Genomic DNA, 23,271 nt, shown 5'->3' with positions numbered 1-23,271 from the left:
ACTTACCTTCCTTCCCCTCTCTTGGGAAAGATCCCTTGCTGGAGATGAAAAGAGAAGCACTGTGCAGAAGTTAGAGAAAGAATATCTGAGGGATCCAGTGTGACTCTCCCACGTTGCTTTGCAGGGTTCAGCCCACATCATCACTTTGATTTGTTTTTAGCATGAGGAAAGCCTTTGCTTCTCATTAGGTGAACTGACAGGAATGAAAAGCTGAATAACTGAGATAGTTTAATTAGTTGAGCCAGCAGTCTTGCCCCTCCCATCCAGACCCCTTAAATGTCCATCTCCCACCCCCTGTGAACCTCCTCACTCTCCATCACACTCCAGTAAGCTCTAGCTTGCTCTTCCTGCAAACATCCAGTAGGCCCCAGTTCCCTCCCTCCATAAAACCTTCCACTAGAACCCAACGAACGGCCTCCTCCTCCTTTCAATAGGCCCTTGCTACAATCTTCCTTGTGTCCCCCAAATATGCCTCTGCCAAATCCCTCCTAATGACTTTCCAAAAAGCCTCACACCCCTCCTCTTTCCCCATGACCCTTCAAATGGACCACGACTCCCACCCACTTGTACCTCTGGTGTGTGTGTGTGTGTGGGGGGGAGGGGCTGCATGTGTGCACACGTGTGTGTGTGAGTGAGAGATGGGTGACTTAGTGGGGTTAACAAAGAAATATCTAAGACCTTAAAAGCCCCATTGCTGGGGCTGGGAGCTCTCTGGCAGAGGTACCCAGACAACCCGGCCAGCCAAGAACCAAATAAAAGGAATGCCAAGGAGATCACCCAGTGAGGCAGAATAAGAATGAAAATAGTGCTTTTAATATAATTTACAGCAAACTTACAGTATGCATTTTCACATCACGCATTTCTAAACTGCTCATCTCGAAAATATAAGCTGAAAAAATACAGAATGCAGTACTCAAAATATACTGAGTATATGCTCAAATAAATTGGTTAGTCTATAAGGTGCCACTAGTACTCCTTTTCTTTTTACTGAGTATGTAGTTTCTTTTTCTTTCTTCTCTCTCTCTTCTCCCCGCCCCCAAATCAATCGTACAGTAAAATATTTTCTTTTCCAAACCAGGTTTGGATTTATTTCGGAAGTGCTGCTAAAAAGCCCTCAAAATCAGCAGCAGTCCAGATAGCATGTTTCAAAGAATTTTTAAAAGAATCCTTCCACTCCGGCACAATAACAATGGATTAACATGCAGCCCAAGGCGGGGGAAAGTCAGCTCATCAAGGTTCAAGGGCAGGAAGCTGCAGGTCACTTGTGATATGACTTCTTGGAAACAGATGTGGCATCAGCCTATGCAGAGAGGTTCTTGCACGCAAAGGCAGGATGGCATATACAGGGGGCTCTAAATGGGCAGAGAGAAGCATGTGGAAGGCTTGTATGTTCATAATCAGAGTAACCTCCACTCAGCCATCTTGTATATGCAGCAGGGGGACGGCTGTGGAAGAGTTTCATAGGCACAGGCAAAGCAACCTAGGTGGGGCTGTCTTGCATGTTCAACAGGATGACCTACACATGGAAGTGTCTCATGGGCATGGCTAACGCTGTCTGACAGAATCATAAAAATGCAGGGCTGGAAGGAACCTCGAGAGGTCATCACGTCCAGCTCCCTGTGCCGAGGCCAGATCAATTAAACCTAGATCATCCCTGATAGGTGATTGTCCAACTTGTTCTTAAAAATTTCCAATGATGGGAATCCCACAATGTCCCTTGGCAGCCTATTCCAGAGCTTAACCACCCTGATAGTTAGAAAGCTTTTCCTAATATCTAGCCTAAATCTTCCTTGGTGCAGATTAAGCCCATACCTCCAGTGAACATGGAGAACAATTGATCGCCATCCTCTTAATAACAACCCTCAACATATTTAAAACCTTATCAAGTTGCCCCTCACTCTTCTTTTCTCAAGACCAAACATGCCCAGGTTTTTTAACCTTTCCTCAGAGGCCAGGTTTTCCGAACCTTTTATCATTTGTGCTGTTCTCCTCTGGGCTCTCTCCAATTTGTCAACATCTTTCCTAAAGTGTGGCACCAAAAACTGGACACAGTACTCCAGCGGAGGCCTCGCCAATGTCAAGTAGAGAAGGACAATTAGCTCCCTGGCTTACATATGACAATCCTGATAATACACCCCCGAATGATTTTAGCCATTTTTAGCTAATAGAAGATCTCATGCACTTGGGAATGTCACCCAAGGAGGGTCTCATACCCAAGAGCAGTGACATCAAACTTTTGCCAGCGAAGACTTGAACTTTCTAAGAATGGGGAAAAAAATTAAAACAAGATTCCGTCAGGATTTGGAAGTTCTCTAGAAGGGCAAACATGATGCTGACTGGGCAGGTGGTAGGTCTTCTGCATCTTAACACACTGGCACTTTGTTCCCTCTAGTTTCACAGAGCAAAAGATAAGGAGGAGAGAATGGAGGCAGGGAATAAAAGTCTCTAAAGTTCCCATTTGCTTAAAAGCCTGCAATGTTTTCTAGAGCCCCGGAGGGACTAGCTGGCTGAGTCGGATCAGGGAAGCTTGTTTCCCAACCCGCTCTGATCTTAAACACTCCCAGTCTATTCAGTGGGAACTACAGCTGAAAGATCTCAGGGGATAAGGAAAGTAATAAAGTCACACTGGAATGGAAAACTTTCCTCACCATTAACACCCTGCATAAAGAAAACAATGAAAGAGAAATCAGATCCTCAGTAACGTTGCTTTTCCCATCATCATGAATGAGATTGACCAGTTCAGGCTGGGAAATACTGGTTGTTTTACTCACTGCCCACTTTAACTAAAGAGCTGCTCTTTCTTGTATAAATCGCCTGCCTCATTGAGGTTCTGATGGTGCTCATGTATCGTACGTACGGCAAAGCAATGCTGTATATAGGCAGTGTTTTCCCATTGAATGCCTTTGCCACATTTCTAGTTTACACAGCCACAAACGTTCCCAGGTCTGGAATGGTTTTTAAGCCCATACAGCAGAAGAAGAAATATTGTTGTTGTGGGGTGCATCACAACTCTAATGAACACCACATTTACGATACTTTATTTACATGGTAATCATGTATAACACAATGCAAAACAACACAGCGTTCCATTTCAACGGTAGGCACTATGGGTTTTAAAAGGTCACAATTCTTCTCCCCCACCCAGTTGGGCATTGCACCAAAGAGAAACAAGAGATCACTTTTGCTTGAAAATGCTATCTTGTCCCAGGGCCACTGGACTTCCCTGCTGAGCTCTGATCTAGGACAGATGCTTTCCAGGTGTGGATGACGGGAACTGCTTTCATGCACTAAGGAATAAGATACAATGGCTAGAACTCTTCAGCAAGTGGAAATGTCAGGGAGCCACCAGGTGCCTTAGAGCATTCAGGTCTGGCAGAAAGCATCAGAGACTGTGGGAGAAGGGTGGCATCTTTATTCGAGTGTGTGTTAGCAAGAGTCATGAGGACCCCAAAAGACAACACTGAGATGAGGGTTGACAACGGTAAATGCCTCAATGTTTGTGAGAGACTATTCTGTAGGAAGGATAAGCATTTTGAAGGGTAAAAAAGTATGGGGCAGAGAACAGATACCTCTTTGTTGTCCTGATGATTGACAACCTGGTTAGGTAGGTGGACTATGTTAGGCCTTTCACGACGCTGACTTCTACGATTCTATTGGGCTATTGTGCCTGATATTATAGCTGTACAAACAGTGCAAACAAATTTCCACAAATAGTTAACTTTTGGTACCTGTTTGCTTTGCCAGTGTTCATGACCGTTTTGTGGTTGCTCTCTGTGATTATTCTAATGAAGGGACTAACCGGCAGAAATGTTCTCAGAAGCAGAGAAATTTAAGCAGCTATTCATGTACCTGAACAGTGAATTTTTAGAGTCAGATCCTCAGCTGGTATTAATTGACCTAATTTCAGTAGAGCTATGCTGATTTACACCAGCGAAGGATCTGACCCTGGACTCCTAATCATGAATAGAGGCACCAAAAACCCGATTCTAAAATTACATCCATCTGGTTTGGAAATAGAAACATCCCGCCTGACTTACATGTCCAATCAAAATTAACCAACCCAGGCCAAGTATCAAATATTCTTAATAAGTGGTTCACAATCAATCTACAGGCGAAGGGTTATATGCAGAAATTCTGGGCAAATAAATTAGAGAAATTTTAAAACTATTCACTGACAATTCACAAAGGGGGGCAGAAATGGAAATTCAGCTAATAAATTATTTGTCCACTCTTCCTGATGTGTTTCTTATTGCTTATTGCCAGTGGTGACACCCACTTCATGGAAAATCGCTCTAAAAATTATTGCACTTGAAATTATTGGCATATAACTGGTATTTTCCTTTTTTATTGGGACTCCTCACATCAGACTGTGACTGTCTGCTCCAGCCCACTTGACAATTGGCAGCTTTTGTTCATAATTTTCTCTCTTTTCTTTTTAATCACAAGGATAATATATTTTCACTCATTCCAAGGAAAAGAACATGACTAATTTGCTCATAATTATACAGAGCCTGCCCCTGCCCCATTGAATTCAGGGAACAAGATCAGAGCCAAAGATTTTACTAGGCAACACTAGTTAAAAGAAAAATACCCAATATCTAAAAACTGTCTAGAGAGTATGTTCTTGTGAAGCAATTGAATTAAGACTTGCATTTCCTGGAAAAGTCAGTGGAATGATGGAAAAAATGTCATTTACAGCTTATAAGGAATGACAGATTTAATGTGTAAAAGCAAGAAAAAATGGGTCCTGTTTTTAGTGTAGCTGATGGGCCGAAACCAAATGAGATGTTCTGGTCTCTCAGGCCAATGTAAATGACAGTGTTAATATCTTTGAATAGAGATTATTGGCTTGGTAGGACTAAATTGCATTATTTGCATTTGGCATTATTAAGTGGGGGGAGGAGGAAGGCACCACCTAGGCAAAGGAACTTTAACAGTCTTTTGCAAAATTACTGGTGTGAAATTCAGGCTGGTGAAAGAGCCCAGTGGACAGCCTGTAAGAGATGCCTAAAGGCGGAGGCTTTGAAATAGGGCTAAAATCCAAATCCCATTGAAGGCTAGCTGAAGTTGGGTGCCTAATTCTCTTAGGGACCTTTAAAAACCCAGCCACAATGCCCCCTTATTGTCATTTCTTCCCTTCTAGGGTCCGTCTGATCCATCATAAGATCACACCAAGCTGGGCTTATACTAATCACTAGAACAATCACTGGCTCATGCTCATTTACAAGAAGTGTATTTTGGCCATCTCTAAGCAAGGATATACTGCAGGGGACTGAAGCTGCCAAGTCACAGCGAACTGAGAGTGCCACAACCTTCCAGGATTGGAACCCCGGCTCAGTGGGATCATAGAATCATAGAATATCAGGGTTGGAAGGGACCTCAGGAGGTCATCTAGTCCAACCCCCTGCTCAAAGCAGGACCAATCCCCAATTTTTGCCCCATATCCCTAAACAGCCCCCTCAAGGATTGAACTCACAACCCTGGGTTTAGCAGGCCAAAGCTCAAACCACTGAGCTATCCCTCCCGCCATGGTGAGTCATGAGAGGAGTAGGTAACACGGGAACAAGTGAACTTTGCTTTAGACAAGGAGAAGAGTGCAGGGGCCTTTGCCTGTTCTCTCTCGCTCTCTGCAAGGTCAAAGCAGCTCAGAATCACGACCTTTATTACTTATACTTAGGAGGTGTTTTTCCAGGGCCCCAGGCACAAAGAAATGGTGTGAACTTTGCACACATTAATCACATCTAGTGAGCAAGAATGTGTGAGTGATTTGGAAGCCTTATATCTATAAAGATGGCTCATGTGACACTAGGGAGGGATACATATGGATAGCTGGCTTTAAAGGCAGAATGGGAATTTGTTTGGAAACCTCTCTGAACAAAGAACAAAAAAATGTTTCAGTCTTATATGTATTTGCCTAAGAGCTTTTAACACCAATTTTCCCCACTCCCTCTGACAAAAAACAAAACAAACAACGCACCTAGCTCATCTGAATCACAGGGGAAGTGCTGAGCCCAACATGTCCAGCTGTGAGAAATGTTCTCGAACAGCAGCAGCAACAGACTCTGTCTCCTGGTAAAGTTTCACAACTCACAGTGTTGGTAGCCTTGCGGTTGCCTCTGGGTCTGTTGTGGAGTGAGACTGCGGACTGCTAAACTGAGTCTGCTTTCCCTCCCAAGACCCGGTGCACCCTGGGAGAAAGCACAACTGGCTGATGCAGAAAGGTGTGGGTACGATGCACAGCCCTTAGCATCCCGTTAGTTAATGAAAAATAATTGGGGATCACATATTGCATTTTGAAGGGAGGATATAAAGATAGTCTAAAGATTTTCTTAAAAGATTCTTTTTACATGCCCTAACTATTGGTAAATTCTTAAACCCCTCCTCAAATGTCTTCTGCTCACCCCATCATTTCATTTGTAAGCATTGCTAGTTCAACTCCCTGGGAGTGAATTCCTCCTCTCTCCCATAAGGCTCATATCCTTCTCAGACAGGATAATGGTAGAATGAGAGCTGAGATTTGATGCCTCGAATGTATGGGCTCTCCAGAGCGTGGTGTAGGACCCTCCTATTGAACAGGGGGAAGTGGGTGGGTTTGGCTTGGTAATTCAAGTGATCTTAAAATTCTCGTCATGTCATCGTGCAACCAAAACCCTGGGGAAGGCCGGAAATTTGAATGGAAAGATGTCTCCTCCTCCCGAGAATGCTCTTTGCTCTGGTGAGATGCACAAAAGGGTGGGGTAGGAACTTTGAGAGATGATTTCCACAAGTATAAAGGGATGGTCTCAAAATGCACCACGTCATTTAAAGAGCCCAATGTGCAAAGTACTAATGGCCTGATTCTGCTCTCACTTGTGCCACTTTCACACTGGGATCCCCCCTACACTAATTTCATTGGAGCCACTCCTGATTTACATCTGTGAGAGTGAGAAGAGAATCAGGCTCCAAATGGTATGCTGCATTTCCCAAAATATCTCCTTAGAAGGCTGTCACCAGGCAGCAAAGCACAGGGTTTGGGGGCACTGTTGATTCTGAGATAGGTTCAACAAAAAACCTGAATCCAAAGGCTTTGAGCCTGGGGGAAGGTAGGATCTGAGCTTCAGAACTTGGGGCTTGCCTCTGCTTTCTCCTCTCAGGAAGAGAATCTTTCCAATTCCATCTCCTGCATGGTTAAGTTATTCTTGAAAAAGGAATTGAAGTGCCCCCTAAAGCTATGTGGCACCCATTTTTGGGGTGTAGGAGGCGGAGTTGAGATTATTCACCCCTGACTGTACAATTAAAAGTAGGGAACATGCAAAACTTTGAAATGAGGAAAGCAAAGAAACAGCTGGGGCACTCCGAGTATTTGGTTTCAAGTTTTGTTTTACATGCATGGATACACCTCTTTCCCCTGTGACAGCACCAAAACTCTATGATTATAGCCCTTGATGATACTGGGATCTGACGCTTCCTAAAAAAGAGCATTTCAAAAGCAATGTTATCAAAAGAAAGAAACAGAAAATCACAATTTCACAAGATACAAAATAATTAGGTACAAAAGTATAAAACAACCCAGCTCAGGCTGAGCTTCCCGTACACAACCAAGACATCAGATTAAGATAAAAAAAAAGGAAAAATAAAAAAATCCCCCAAACAAACAAGTGAAGTGACAGTTCATGCCCTGCAATCTTGTTTTCCGTAACACTGGTAAGATGGGCTTTTGATTGTACATTCAATTACTGGCAAACCATAGCTCTAGAGCGCCTTTCCGTTTGTTTTGCGTCATGCCAGCATATTATTCTCATTCACCCTGGATTTTGAGAGAAAAAGAATCCAAACGGCAAAAGGGGTTATAGATTTTCAAGAAATCAGGCATGGAGACATGTTGTTTGTGACGCGCGTGTGTGTAGTATAAAACAATGAGCTAGCATCTGAAAAAGGCAGCATTCTATAAGCAATACATTTTCAAAATAAGGAAAACTGTACAGAAAGATTTCAAAGGCTTATAATTGACAATTATACATATTTTATGAGACAGTTATGCAACCTGTCCCTTCGTTTAATTCATTGGCTTATGGATGCAGTATCTCTATTTTAGCAGACAGGATATAATAAACTGATCTAAATATCATTTACCACCCAATAGATACAAATGGTACTGCATAATGCGCCTTTCTCCCCTCCCACTCCTCTCTTTATCAAATGATTCTGAACAAGGCTCCAAGCCAAGAATAAAAACATATATAGTTACAATATTGGTTGAGTATTTGGCACAGTGCAGCTTATTTGATATACTGGGTTCTTTGCCCTTTTTGTTGCTGAACATTTAATGCAGTGCATAAATTACAAAACACGCCAGTAAAGCAAAGTAAAGTAAGTCAGCTGGAAATGGTCTTATGCTGCCAGCTTTTAATTGTCTCAGTTAGAGCAAGGTCTGCTAAAATGGTACTGAACACGAGTGGCAAGGTAACCTCACTGTTCCATTCTGAGGATTTTGGTGTGTCCATTGCCAGCAATGAACATGACTCTGGGAAGCTCACCCACTCCTGGGATACATGGGAGCTACGTCCTGTGTTTAATCTGACATGACGGGTTATGTTTCTAAATGTTTGCAGGTTCACAACCGCTTTAAAAGACCAACCAAAAAACCAAGATTTTGAATTAACAATGCTAACCCTTAAAATGCTACTGACATTTACTCCATTGGAAACATGGCTGGTTTCAATTATGGTTGGAGAAAATTCATTACATACAGCCACTTTTTATTGCTTAACAGTAGGAATGTCCTGGAAAAAGATTATATAGGAAAAGTCCGATCCAATGCCCACCGAAGTCTACAGAAAGACTCCCCAAAGGGCATTGGACAAGACTCTAATTCAAGAGATCATGCCGGTTCTTTCTGAGGATCCATGGGGGCATCTCCTATAGAATCTGGGTGTGATTTTCAAAAGTGCTCAGTATTGCCCTAACTCTGGTCCAAGTGAATAATGGCCAATATTGGGCGCTTTTGAAAATTCTGCCCCTTTATAGGAGCCCTGAATGCAACTCTAAGGGCAACATTTGGCCCTTAGTAAGTCAGATCCTGCACTGTTTCCTCACTTGAGTGGTCTCCTTGAAATTAATGGGATTACTCATGTGAACCGAAATTGTCTGAGTATGGATTGAAGGACTGAGCTCAGTATTCTCTCTCTCTCTCACACACACACACACACACACACTAATTTTAAGGAACACTCCCACCTGACCTTTGACTGCAAATAATATATATTTAAAAACTGGAGAGTACATAAACAAAGGGTCTCTCCATCTATGTATTCACAGAGTCATATGTCATATGAAGAAATAATCTGTAAATTATTATAGCATACTAGAATTCTCCAACTGATGTTTATTTTCATAGAGACACAGAGCATTCACTCTCTCTTTTAATTTCTTTTTAATAATGCATGTCCTCATTGGTTTGACAGTGCATCAGAAAGAAGGCATACAGACTAAAAAAAATGCAATGGATTAGCTGAATCCCTGGCATGATGTTGTGGCATATTGAAAAGAAACCGGGAAAAAAATGCAATTGGTATAATAAGTTCCCCCTATCGAACACTGTCAGTGATTTAAGGGTTAATAAAAATTTGAAAGTAGTTTAAAAAAAATCTTAAAAGGATTATACAGACAAATGTTTGGAATTTTTTAAAAAATGACAGAACATTTGGCAAGTGTAAGCAAATGACTTGAACTTTACTGGGTTTTAAAGATCTGAGCACAGCCATTCACAGAGAACCGAAATCTGAGGTCTGCTGGAAGGACAGTGGAGCCTTTTGACCATCAATGTGTGCTGGCTAGAGGGTATACGGGAGCATTCAAAGTATCTAACATGGAATCATGGCTGGTGACAGAGTGTAAGTAGTTTAATAACTCCAGCACTCTTCCCTCTCTGACATCACTGAGAGAGTGCATTGGACTTCAACAGCACCCAGACTGGCTAACCCTTTAGCCCATATTGCAGAGGTGACAGGGCCACACAGATCCCTAATGGCATGCAGTGTCACTAACGCTTATTCTGGAATTGCTGTTATTTGCTTGTTTCTTCTCACCAGGTGCCCAAGAATGTCCATCTGATGAGGTCTCCGACAAAACCCTGGGTTTGCAGCTCCCAATGCCCTTGCAGGTGATTCTATCCTGGAAGATTGTACCATCATCAAAGGGGCTGGTACCCAACCGGAGTGGTTTCGTGTTCTCTCCAGCACTCCGGCAGGATTTCAAAAATGATCCCATTAAAAGATTTTGTTATTCTGAATCCTTGGCTCTGATTTTTGAGAAAAGGACAAAAGTTTCCTGTTTTTTAAATTTTATTCTCTCTCTCTCTTTTAATTAAAAAGGACCCATATATTATTAATATAGAGTTCATCCATCCTTAGTCACTATAAAACAGACTCCATGTTTTCACACCATTCGTGATCTTCAAGGTTATAGATAAATTTTGTCCTCTGTGACTGGTTTTGGGACACAGAGTCCCGCCCCAGATTGTCTAGGGTGAGAGTAGAGGCAAAGAATTCACTAGTGCTGAGCCCACCTTCATGGTTCTTGATGTATCTTTTATAGTTTTTCCTCAAGCACTGCCAGGTGGTTGTGTATAAGATGAATGCGAAAGATTTCAGAGCTATAGCAATGCTAACATACAGGTATCTATAGACGACATTGTCATACAATACGCAGGCTCCTTGCTCGCCGCAAAACGTGCTCCAGAACAGACATGTTGAGTCAATTCCAGCTCCAAAGATCAAGGGTGGTGGGATAAAACCTGTCAAAATAAAAAAGACATATCATGCTGTAGTGACCCTTAGGGGAAAGGGACAGGACTCAGCCATAGTGAGTGGAAAGGGGATTTTTAATTAAGGCTGGTGGATGCCGACAAATCTTGTGGTTCTCTCAGGATCTCTAATTCCAAGGCAAACTAAACATATCTGGTGGGGACTGTCACCCCACATGATCCCCTGAAGAACTGGCCCGGGTTCAACAGTTATGGAGGGGATCGCTCACTATCCCACAAACACCACAACTCAGTTTTAAGTAGTTTGTCCTTACACTTCTGATTTGCTGTTTGAACATAGCCTATTAAGGCTGGTCACAGAGTTTCATAAAGAAGCAGAGAGGGGCCTAAGCTACGAAACTTGGCTCTGGATGGTTCATGGTGTTCGCATCCAGGGTTTTCCTGAAGTCCACTACAAAGCCTGAAATTAGCCATGGAGTTCAGATCCAGATCTGAACTTTCGCCAAGTTTGGGGGCGTCCAGATCCAGGATCTAAGGAAGAGGGAGAATGATCTCTAATAAGTGCAGGGGAATGGACCTGAAAGAAAGTGATTCTGTCATTATCCCACAAAGTGAAATACCACAGCAGAACTCTCTCCTTGAATCACTGCAGTTAAGGGCAAATCAGCATTTCTCAGCTGAACTCTGCTGCGAGTGGTTCATAACAGGGCCACGACCTTAAAGCAATGCCTGAAGTCTCATTAAACTCACTCAGCAATACAATCTTTGGGTTCCCCTTTCTGCTTGGATACTGCAGGGGTCTCCAGTCTTATATAATCAAATACATAAATGTCTTTCATTCTGACAAGATCCACAAGTGCTTTACAGACAGTGGGCACCGAAAGAGGAGATCTAAATCCCACCTTTGAGCACATAAATTGGCATTTGTGCACACCTTAACAATCAAAAGAAAGTTCTGAATGCTTTATGTAGTAGGAATCATTTCACTCACCTCTAAGATATTTTTGGGTAGTGGAAAACAACATTTATTTAAAACTGACTACTAACATCACTGCTAGGGTTTAGGACAGGAAGTGAAGAAGAATATAGTCTCCAACAAAACAACAGAGCCAATTTTAGGTTGGCAGAACATAATTTCTCCTACTGGAATTTGGCCAACACCCCATTTCCAGATACTGAGGTGACAGGAGCTCTAGAAATACGTATGTAGACAGAGAGACATATGGGTTGCACTATCTGGCAGAGGGCTGATGAATTAAGGATCAAGCTTCACCATTAACCCTGGATTTCTTGGCTTAAATGAGACACCATTCCTTAGCTTGACATGAATGCCATTTCTTTGCTGTATGACAATATATGGCAGGAATACAAATACGTTGTTTGCCTTCTCCTTTGCCTCTGGGATGTGAAACCTCTTTATTTCACTCTGTTAATGACTAGAACTCTGCAGATTTTTGTTTGATCTTTCACATTGGCTAATAAATGCAGAAGTTATCAGGCTATGTCAGCTTTCAGTACTTCCTTTAATCAGTTATTAACACCAGGGATATAAACCAGTAAATAAAAACAGATAACTGGCTAACAAAAGGATATTCCCTTCAACTGTAAAGTGTGGTAATGACCTGAGAAATGACACTGCACCTCTCACTATTTGTTTTCTTAACGCTTTCCAGATCAAGCTGGGTTGGTTTGCAAGTTAAAAGGTGATTTTCTTTTTAAATGAGTGTGGACAACCACAAACTCAACCTCGGATCTGAAAATTCAGCTCCAGAACCAAGCTAACAGATGGTGTTGATGATACACAAGGCAGAATGGAATCCAGTTTACTCTCCCAGTGCTGAACTGGCTCTAGAGTGCCATAATAAGAGTAAAAACTAGATGTTGGCATGAACAAAACGCCCTGGGATCCTTAAGCTCTTGGGATCTGTTTCATTGTCCCCAAGAGCCAAACCTGAGCTGCATAGGAGCTGCGAATAAACTGAGGTCTTTAGGGAAAACAGCTGTGAAAAACTTTCAACCCTAGCAACCAGTTTGTGTTGATGACCTTTTTGAGTGCTATCTCCACAAGGACAAGGGCTAGAGACTTCCAAAAAGTGAGACTAGACTTGACAGGTAGAGTGTTTTGGAATTAAGGGAGGTCTATGGCCTCCAAAGCCTGGCTCGATGGACACGCCTTGCACTTTCAGTGTGTCACACTGAGTGATGCTAGGAGGCTGGATTTAAAACAAAACTATCAGAAACTCCATTGGTAGCCAGATATTGCACTTGAGCTGCATGTTTTGGGGACAAACTGCAAACACCATCTGGAAAGGGAAATGTCCAGGATCTTATTGTCATGCATAAATCTATTTGCCATTTCAGTCGTGCATAGTTAATGCTGACAGTTGCCAATGCAATCAGGATGGAATTACCAGACATGTTCGACTTGTGCCATTGCAAAAGTTTTTTCACCTTTAGATAAGCCTGAGATGCAAAGTTCCAATCCAGATCTGAACTTCCCCAGCTACTAGGAATGACGTATTTAGGTATGCACTTTCAACTCAGGTCCTTTCAATGACAGCATATATGAAGAAGTGAGATGGTATTTGGAAAAGAATCTCCATATCAGAGCCTCTTATACAGTAGCTGAAGCTTTCAATACCATGGGGGCTCCACCGGAACTGTTTTAGTTTCTTTTCTAAGAACCCACAGAAACACTTTCATAGCAAGACATTAATATGCTGCTCTATCATATCAGAATTCCTATGGAATAAGATAATACATCCGGCAGGATATCAGGAGACTTCAGTCATGTTTCATGTTATTACAGTGAATATTAAAGAGATTCAATCATGCTCTACTTCTTATTGCAAAGTGTTGAACAAATTGCTGCTATATACATTGTAGAGCAGAAACTGCAGAGCTGTTTAAAGAAGCATCCTCTGTCTTACTAAAATCTATTAACTCAGATTGCACCTCCGGGTCTCGTACCTCAGATATTTAATACTCTTCTTTGGTTCAAGAAGAAGCTATTATTAGTCCCCTTTTAAGTCTAAGCTTAAAGGTGAACTGAAAAAGCTTTTAAAATCAACCTACCCAGAAAACCTCAAATTATTAAGGGCGCGTTTTGGATATCTTCACTCACATTGAGTAATACCTTATCCTCGTGTAGTCCCATAGCTGAGCTGATATCCTCCTGGCTGTATTATCGTATTCCACAGGGATTCTGCTGTGATAGGGCAGCATGTGTTTTGCTACAAAAAAGAGTTACTGCAGTGTCCAGGGGACTAATGGAAGAGTAAGGTGCTTCTTATCCCAAGTACGGGTGGCAGAAACTAGCCCTCACAGAATCATACATGCAGACTTCTCAAACAACAATAATAATAAGCTACAATACAACTACAATAATACAAAATTAGTAACTACCATCGCAAATAATTTACATTTGGAATGTAAAATCAAAATCCCTCCCTTGCTTAACTGCCAGGTCCTGCGTTTGGGATTCTGCATTCAACCTGCAAGAGCTGAGAACAGGACAAGAACCTAAAACAGTATGGACAGCAAAAGGAAACACCGTGCATTAAGGGGCTGACCCAAAGAGACCGTTCAGTGGGATACATGGGACTGTGGGGTTTTCAACCCCTCTCTATGAAAGAAAAAAGGCTGCCCTGGTGAAGGCCAATGAAGGGAAGGCTCAGTAGTTTGAGCATTGGCCTGCTAAACCCAGGGCTGTGAGTTCAATCCTTGAGAGGGCCATTTAGGGATCTGGGGCAAAAATTGGGGGTTGGTCCTGCTTTGAGCAGGGGGCTGGACTAGATGACCTCCTGAGGTCCCTTCCAACCCTGATATTCTATGATTCCAAACTGCACAAGTAAATAATCACCTAGTAGAGAAGAAACGAGTAGCCAAATCCTGAAGGGCTTCACTGGAATAGTGGCACTTCCGTCTATACCACACAGTCATAGTATGGGGTAAAATCCTTCTACTACAACCACACAGTAGATGGATCTACGCTGCAAAAAACTAACACTGAGCCAGATTCTGACATATCTACTCATATTGAATTGCACCTTGCTCAGTGAAATCACTGGGAGCACTCACAGAATAAGGGACTATTCCACTCCTGCTGGGTGAGAGTGAAATCTGGCCTACTGAATCAGCAGAAACCCACGAGTAGAATACCAACAGAACACATCAGTGAGACCGACCCCAGAGCAATGCATCAGACAGAATGTGGTCCAAAGTTCTGAGAAACAGGGTCTGTGCCTTTAAGCCCACTCCCCCACAGTCATCCCGTTACAAGGGAAAAGACAATTACAGGTAACGTTTTCTCTTTTATTCAGGCATGAAGAGACATACATTGATCCAACGGTTTGACCAAATGTATTTTAATGGGAGATTAAACCTAGCAACAGCATTCAGATTCAGCCTGTTTTTTTTTTCCTTTTGTTTTCCTCCCACAGAGACCAGGAGGACTCAGCCGCCACCCAATGGAATAACAAAGCTCCTATCCTCAAAGTGGTGTGAAATTGTTTATCCCTGTAAGTCAGCAGCACAGTAAAGAAGTAATTTCACAAGCTGCTGACATGTTAATGACGACTGTGGAGAATTAACTAGTTGGGAGGGAGGCTATCTCACTCAACACCACGATTTCCAACATGAGCGTGACTGAAATGGCAGGAGAGCCATGTGCCATGACCCTTGGAGGCCTTTCCATCCGCACTGCAGAGAAAGGACTTGGATCTCCTGGTTTTAGACCCCACTGATAAATGACAGCATAGGACAGGCGTTCAACATCCGAAGATGGGGAATCAATGGGCACGCACACCTTGACGCACATATAAACATTTAGTTACTTTTTAGGGTGTGGGGGAAGAAAGAAGAAATCACTGCACGTACCTAGCAAACGGAGCAGCAGGAAAAGCACACCCAAAGCATAAGACTTAAGTTCAGGGCTCACTGTTCTGTACAGAGGAGAAAGGGAGAGAGGAAAATTGATTGTTACCATACTGCTTTCATTAACAAACCCCGTCGCTGTGCTTTGCTGTCAATCAGGACGCCACTGTCACCTCTTCAGAAAATCATTAACAGGCTTCTTCTCTTTTTCTTCCTCCTTGGTCCATCTGCCTGAAGCCTGAAAAATAACTGCAACTGCAGCCGCATGATGGGTTCTGGAATTTAGCTGCGTTGTTAATAATGGGAACTAATCTTGTCAATGGAAGGGAAAAAAATGCAAATCCCATCCCAGAAAATTATCACTGATAGAATCCCTGTATTATCTTTCAGGCCCCGGCTGCTTTGAATCAGCAGGTTATAAACCAACAAAATCCTTTTTATTATAACTTAATTGTGTGTGAGATGGGGTGGAGGGAATGTGAGTGAAATAGCAGGGAGGACAAATGACCAACTTGTCATTCCCAGGTCCAGCTATTAAATCAGCCAGATGAGCAAAGGTTGATACGCCGACCTGCCCATACAGGGTGATGTTTGTGAAAGTGAGATTACTTTCTGATTAGTTTTAAATTGGGAAGATAATAGGCCAGGCTAATCGTGGCCCTTCACTTTGAATGTAACCCACTCTATCTGGCTGGTATTAATCTCTGAAGACACCTTAAGAACAAGCATTAACTTCCCATTCACATAGTTCATATGATGCTATAGGCTAAAGTCATGCCACTGGAATAAACCCACTGAAGTCATTGGAATTTTACCAGGGATTAATCTGATCATGAACGTGCATTCTCTTATTCAGCACTTTATGTTCCACAGTGCATAACGGTTCAGGGAAGCAGGGCAATGAACCCCTGATGAAAAGGTCTGTGTTGAAAGGAAACTTAAAAGTGTCCGGTTCCTGCTTCTATTAATCCCTTGCATGGTCTCATTAGGTGTTGTTAGTGACACCTGTGCTTGAAACGGGTGCCCGCTGTACATGTGCAATGGAGGGGAATAGCGTTTTGAAAGACAACCAGTCTTGATTTAAAGACTTCAAGTGATGAAAAATCCACCTCAACACTTGCAAAGGCGTTTCAGTGGTTAATGGCCTGGCTCAAAGGAGGTCCTGTGAAAGGGAGGGAAAAAGTGAAGAATAGACGGTTACCAAACTTAACCTCAGTCAGGTTTCTTACATAGCTTGTTGTGTTTTGTTTTGTTGGGGTTGATTTAGAAGTGGCTAAAGTTTTTCAGTTGAAACTTTTAAAATAAAAAATGGCTTTTTAAATTTTTGTTTAAAATTTTCAATTTTTTCAGTTAAAAAAATGAAAAATTGTCAGTTTTCGACTTTTCGTTGAAAAATTTGAAGAGGGATTTTTTTTTATTTTTCTGTGTGAAACATACTTATCAACCAGCATTAATGTTCCTCCTTTTCTTCCATCTGTTTTTGTATATTTAGGATCTTATCTAACTCCCACTGAAGTTAGTGTGAATTTTTCCATTGAATCTAATAGGTAAGGGATTGAGCTCTAAGGGTGTAAACTCTTCAGGGTGTCACCTGTCTTAATTTATGTCTGTGTAGCACTTACCACACCTTTGGGTGATGGATAAATAACAACAATAATAATACCAGAGAGTCCCGAAAACGTCCTTTATATCTCTGATCACAGCACTGTTAGGACATCCCGGAATGACATGAAGTTATCTCCCATAGTCTCCTTAGTTATCTGGTTCCAGGCTGTGTTGAAAACTTCAGTGCCTGAGATTACAGTATGGACATTTAAACCAGACTTCAAGGTTGTGCAAAGAGCCAGATGTCCTGGTGAATCCTCTGAATATGCCCCTGCTGGCTGGACCAGGAGAAGACACTTCCCTGCTCAGCTGTACTCGGCACAATTGCAACCGGGTCAGCCAGGGATGGGCTTCATTTTGGTTGATCTGGGAGAACTGGGAGTTCTAATTCAAACTCAACACCAGTAACACCTGGGACCCACATACCAAGTGACATTGGTTTGTGGAACCAGTTGATTCAAACCTGTGGAGTGTCCAGAACACCAGGTGATGCTTGGCCCTTCACTGTCTCTTCTTCTGTGCATTTATGATAGATATTGGTGGTTCTGGCAGGAATATAGTTAAGATATGACTTTCAGGGCTGTGAATTGTCAATTTCACAGGGTTGTGAAGTGAAGTTTTTGAACATTTCCTCTTTTCTCTTGTGTTCTCTTTCCTACCTGGACATTGGCTTGTTGTATTTGAAGATGCACATTAAGAAGACTCTGTTCAGGATCCTACGAGTGCTGATAATTTCTCTCAACAAAGAACCCTTCAAGCCTCAAATTACCTTTGCCACAATATTGATCGCTGAAAATTTGATTTCCGTTTAGCTACTACAGATGCCAGGAGAGAAATGAACTAATAGGTGGAATATCTCATTCTATTCTCTGCGGGGAGACATGCCCTCACATAAGAGATCTGCCTGAGATCCACTCAAAAGTGTTTCTAACACAGACCCTATTGATTGAACTTTACTGGAATTTTCAAGACCGCAGAATGGATCTGCTTATTGCCCCTCAGATTAGAATAGGCTGTAAGCAATGGCATGGATGGATGCAGTGATTCTGAATAAAGGCGAAGTTAGGTAGGCACATGCATCTCAGGGGGTAGACAGTTGTGTGTGTGTGTAGCTGCCTAGAAGGTCTGTGTGTGGAAATAGCACACAGTAATTCAGTTGGAGATGATGCTTTTGTCTTTGTATGCACGTTGGGCCAAATCCAGAGAGATACTGAGCATCTCTAATTCCCACTGATGTCAGCATTTGGGCCAGCATGAGAGTTTTCGCTTCTGGTGATGCGTGCATGTTGTCCTACACTAGCTCATAAATCCATCCCTAGGCCTTTTTGGGTTTCTTTTTGCAGCCTCCTAGGATCTCTAGGCTATATCTAAAAAAGCCTCATGAAACCACTGCTTGCAGGTGTCATGCAGCTGCGATCCTGCCACCTGACTGATTTTAGCTTTAACACATTTATTCCCTGCAACAGAAGCAGAACTCTCCTAATTTCCTTTCCACTTCACAGTTTCTAGACAGATGGGGAGAACAAGGTCTGCCCTTTTCCTTTGCAGCATACCTGCATGGACTCCTCCTTACCAGATTCACAGCCCTCCTTGCCCCTTGAGCTGCACAGAATCAATTCCCTTTTTCTTTCCTCAGGTCAGTATTAGACACTGAAGTAAGTGGAGCTACCCCAGCAATGAATGTGGTCATGCTGAACCTAACAGAGACCTGCAGAGACAAAGTGATTGACGCGTGCACAGCATCCAGCAGCTGCCACTGTGCTCGGGATGCGGAGATCTTTTGAAACTCTGGCCGCTTCTTTCAGATGCCTAAATGGGAGATGAGCATTGTGACGTTGCACTCTATATGATTTTATGAAAATGTGCTAATGAGTGTGAATATAATGTAACCGGAATATGCTTCATGCAAAAGGTCTCTTGTAAGGTATCATTACAAAGCTTATAATCTACTGAGTGTGGTCATCCTATTTGTATGTATGTATCATTCTTGTATCTGAAACTAGAAATATGACATATAACTCTGAGGGCCTACTGTAATTATGCAAAGTGTGGGCCGTTAATGGTGGTTTGGAATCTGAATGGCACCCATCAACCAGCACAATTGACTGTGGATGGCTCTGTTTGCAGGCAAGCCTTCCTGTGAGTCAGGCTGGGAGGAATGAAGGCTTGGGGGGTCTCACAGGACATGTGACCATGTCACCTAGTACTGGAATCCATCTTAAACCTGGTGCTTTTCCATTTAGAAGGAGGGGTGGGAACACAGAGAGGGACAAAGGATTCCTGCCTTGTGCCAAAGCTATATAAGGGAGTGGAACAGAACAAAGGAGGCAGCAATCATGAGAAATCCCCTAGCTACCACCAGAGCTGCAACAAGGGCTGTGCCGGGGAAAGGATTGTGCCCAGACTAGGAAGGTGTCCAGTCTGTGATAGAAGCTTATTGAAACATCTGAGGGTGAGGTTTTATCTGCATTCAGTTTTCTTACTGTACTAGGCTTAGACTTGAGTGTTTTATTTTATTTTGCTTGGTAATTCACTTTGTTCTGTCTGTTATTACTTGGAACCACTTAAATCCTACTTTTTATATTTAATAAAATCACTTTTTACTTATTAATTAACCCAGAGTAAATATTAATACCTGAAGGGGCAAACAGCTGTGCATATCTCTCTATCAGTGATATAGAGGGTGAACAATTTATGAGTTTACCCTGTATAAGCTTTATACAGGGTAAAATGGATTTATTTGGGGTTTGGACCCCATTGGGAGTTGGGTATCTGAGTGCTGGAGACAGGACCACTTTTTAAGCTGTTTTCAGTAAACCCTGCAGCTTTTGGGGGACGTGGTTCAGACCTGGGTCTGTGTTTGTAGCAGGCTAGCATGTCTGGCTCAAACCAGGCAAGGCACTGAAGTTCTAAGCTGGCAGGGAAAATGGGCTCAGAGGTAGTCTAGGCACATCAGGTGGCAGTTCCCAAAAGGGTCTCTGTGACCCAACCCATTACAGCTGCTTGTTTCAGGTGCCTAAATGGTTTAGGCACTACATAATAAGGGGCCTGGTTTTCAGAGGGCCTGAGCCCCCATTGAAGCCAAAGGGAACTCTCAGGCTGAATTCAGTGCAGCTGAAAGTATAAGGTTGGGTAATTTTGTAGTGCCCTCCCACTCAAAGCAGGTCAAATCCTGAGATTTGCTGAGCGTCTGTGGCTCCTGTCAACTCCAATGGTAGTCAGAAACACTCAGCGCTGGGAGTCCATCCTCCCTACACACCCATGGCCTGTGGGCCACCACGGTCCCCCTCGATCTAGACCCAGGGGAGGAGCCTTTCAGTTTTCAATTAATCTGCGGCAGCCTGTTGAAAGAAGCGGTGAATTGAGAGTCAAGCAACTCATCAGATCCTCAGCATGGCTCTTACCTGATGAGTATGATAACTGACGGCGTCTGTGCCATGGCTCCAATCATGCTGCAAACACACATCACGCAGAGGAATGTCAAGAAGGCCTCTTGGCAACCAGGACCGGGGCATTTTCCGTGCATTACTGTAGCGTTCTCGGCTGGGACCAAACTGAGGCATGAGCATCCAGTGAGATTCTGGAAGGGAGCACAGGGCACGGGGGTGAAGGGAGAACAAGGCCCGCTTTCCAAAACAACAGGCACTTTACAAGGAGGGGTTTGCCAGCTGGCAAGTGTGCACCCTCCAGCGGTCAATTAATTAGCTGCTAATAAGTCACTTGCTGAGCTGGTTTGGAAAGGCTTTTCAAAAGAACTCCAGCTCCAATGCATTCTACTGTCAGGGTAGCTTCTCCTCCTCCTTGTTCTTGGCTTCCTGTCCTTTCGCATCCCAAACAAATGTGTCTGTAAGAAAATTACCACCAAATTGGACCCTTGTGAAAAGAAGAAAGGAAGGATCTGTGTACCTTCATCATGATAAAATATTGCCATATTAAAGTTACAACTACTTCCCAATATACCCCTGGCTGTGCATTTCAAGAAGGCACATTTCGCTGCTGCGGGTTCAACTGCCTCATTCTGGCGCCTTTAACGATGGCAGGGAGCGTACCAGGATGTGTGCCTACCCTCACAGCGAGCTAGGTATCAACGGGAAGGCAGCAGAGACACTAGTGATTATGGAACCAACCTCAAGGGTGTTACAGGGCTAACAGATGCCATCTGGTTTAGAAGGATTTGCACAGAACTGAAAGCTGCAGTCAGACAAGATAAAGTTTATCAATATGCGATCAGAAGGAGGAAAAAGCAACCACATTCCCTTTGATCTTTCCTGCAAGCACAGGACGTCAAAAGAGGCTTTGTTTTCCAGTCACAGATGTTTTTGCGCTCACCCCTCCCGGAATTTCTGATGGCGGGGATGTCAGCACAATTAAGGCACAGAATAATAGCCAGGAATCCCTTAATGAATACAGAGCAAAAACTATCATAAATGATTCATTGCTTGTCTGTCTTTGCAAGGCTGCTAGGCTTGCAGGTCACATGCGTGTAAGAAAAAGGAGCACTAAAATAAAATAAAACCAAACCTCCAGTATTCAAATAGAAATTCCTCTGCTTTTATGCCGGGGTTTCTTTAGGGCTCCACACTACCACATGTTCTAGTTCAGTGCCCACGGATCCGTGGGGACCCCAGTCTATTCTTTCTGACATTGATCTCTTTTTCTGCATAGGAGTCGAAAGCATTGCCTTCTAAAACAACTGCATGGAGTGCGGCAGAAACAGAAACTCAGAGCTCGGTGAACGTTAATGATATGACTGCAGGTGACTCTACGGCTGGCAGGCAATAATGAATGTAAAGAGGCCCTCTCCCAGCAGTGACATGGCCACCTGAAGGCTCGTCTAGACAAGGGCAAATAACACTAGTGTGACTATATCGGTGTAGTTACACCAATGCAAAGTCTCTAATGCAGATGAGCTGCACCGGTGTGACTTGTCCTGGTAAGTTAACAGGGTAAACCTCAGCCATGCAAGCCCTGCATAGTGCATCTCCAAAGGGGGTTGCACCAACATGCTCATATTGCAATAACTATCCTGGTGCAAAAATCCCAGCATAGACAGGGCCTAAGTTAACTTTGCTAGCCCATCTGTTATGGGGATGGCTGACTGTTCAGGAAGCCAAGTGGGTCACATCCCTGTGCACTGACCTGGCTGATCTTTCCACGTGACTTATATACAGTTGGAAGGAGAGACCCATCTCTTCTGTGCAGCGGGACCAATTCTGCTCTTACGTACGTGAATCCAAATCTGATGTCACTCTATTGAAGTCAACGTAATTAAACTAGAATAAAGCTAGCATGAGGTCAGAATCCAGTCTCCCTACATTTATGGTAAGTAAAGGGCTAGACTGTGCTTTAGTTACTTTAGAGAGAGTGACAAGGGACTGCATAGTAACTGGAATCTGATTTGGCCAGGAATCCTCCTGGATGCTGGCAATTCAGATCAACACAGCAGTTGCACCATCCGTAAGAAGCTCATGGCATATCCCCCAGTCCCTGTGTGTGTAGCTCCGTTGCCTGATCCTTCTCCCCTCTGCCCCGTTTCAATCACCGTGCACCAAAGCTGTTATCCCAAAGTACTTTAATGTAAACAGAACTGAATGCAACAATCTTTTTGGTGCTCTTCTGAGTTCTTCCCTCGGAGACCTTTGATCCTTTGTTACCGACACTGTAACGTGCTATAGTAACACACCGACATCGAACACTGACTTTCATCCTCTTCTATGAAGAGGCAATATTTTGCTGCATGTGCCAAATTGCTATTGATTTTCCTGAACTACTCTGCAATCCCATCACCATTCTGTTGTAAATGGAACTTTTGTCTTTCTGCAGCTCAACAGCTCATGCACCGGGAACAAGATTTTTGAACGTGCACGTGTACAAAATTTGCACACCCAGGGGCCTCAATTTCTTGTGGAAATTATGTGTGCAAATGACCCATGTGTTGCGGTTTTAAAAACCTGGCTCTGATTGGTTAGGAACAGGCTGGCATGTTGATGTGAATCCCTAAGACTTCAGTGCTACAACATTAGATTTGGAATGCATATTCCCCCAGC

General features: G+C 43.1%; 1 protein-coding gene across 1 annotated transcript in view; it reads right to left on the bottom strand.

The window, feature by feature from the left end:
• Positions 1-819: 819 nt before the first annotated feature.
• SLCO3A1 (solute carrier organic anion transporter family member 3A1) overlaps positions 820-23,271 on the bottom strand; it is a 212,913-nt gene continuing 190,461 nt past the window's right edge. The window contains exons 8-10 of the mRNA XM_074966503.1: positions 20,629-20,804; positions 15,623-15,687; positions 820-10,774 (exon numbers count right to left, since the gene is read on the bottom strand). Of these exons, the coding sequence (XP_074822604.1) occupies positions 10,395-10,774; positions 15,623-15,687; positions 20,629-20,804 (621 nt within the window). The 3' untranslated portion in view covers positions 820-10,394. The remainder of the gene's footprint in view (positions 10,775-15,622; positions 15,688-20,628; positions 20,805-23,271) is intronic.

Source organism: Natator depressus, chromosome 10, assembly GCF_965152275.1.
Source record: "Natator depressus isolate rNatDep1 chromosome 10, rNatDep2.hap1, whole genome shotgun sequence".
Lineage (NCBI taxonomy): Eukaryota > Metazoa > Chordata > Testudines > Cheloniidae > Natator > Natator depressus.
The sequence above is the reverse complement of the archived record's forward strand: the minus strand, read 5'-3'. Positions and strand labels throughout refer to the sequence as shown.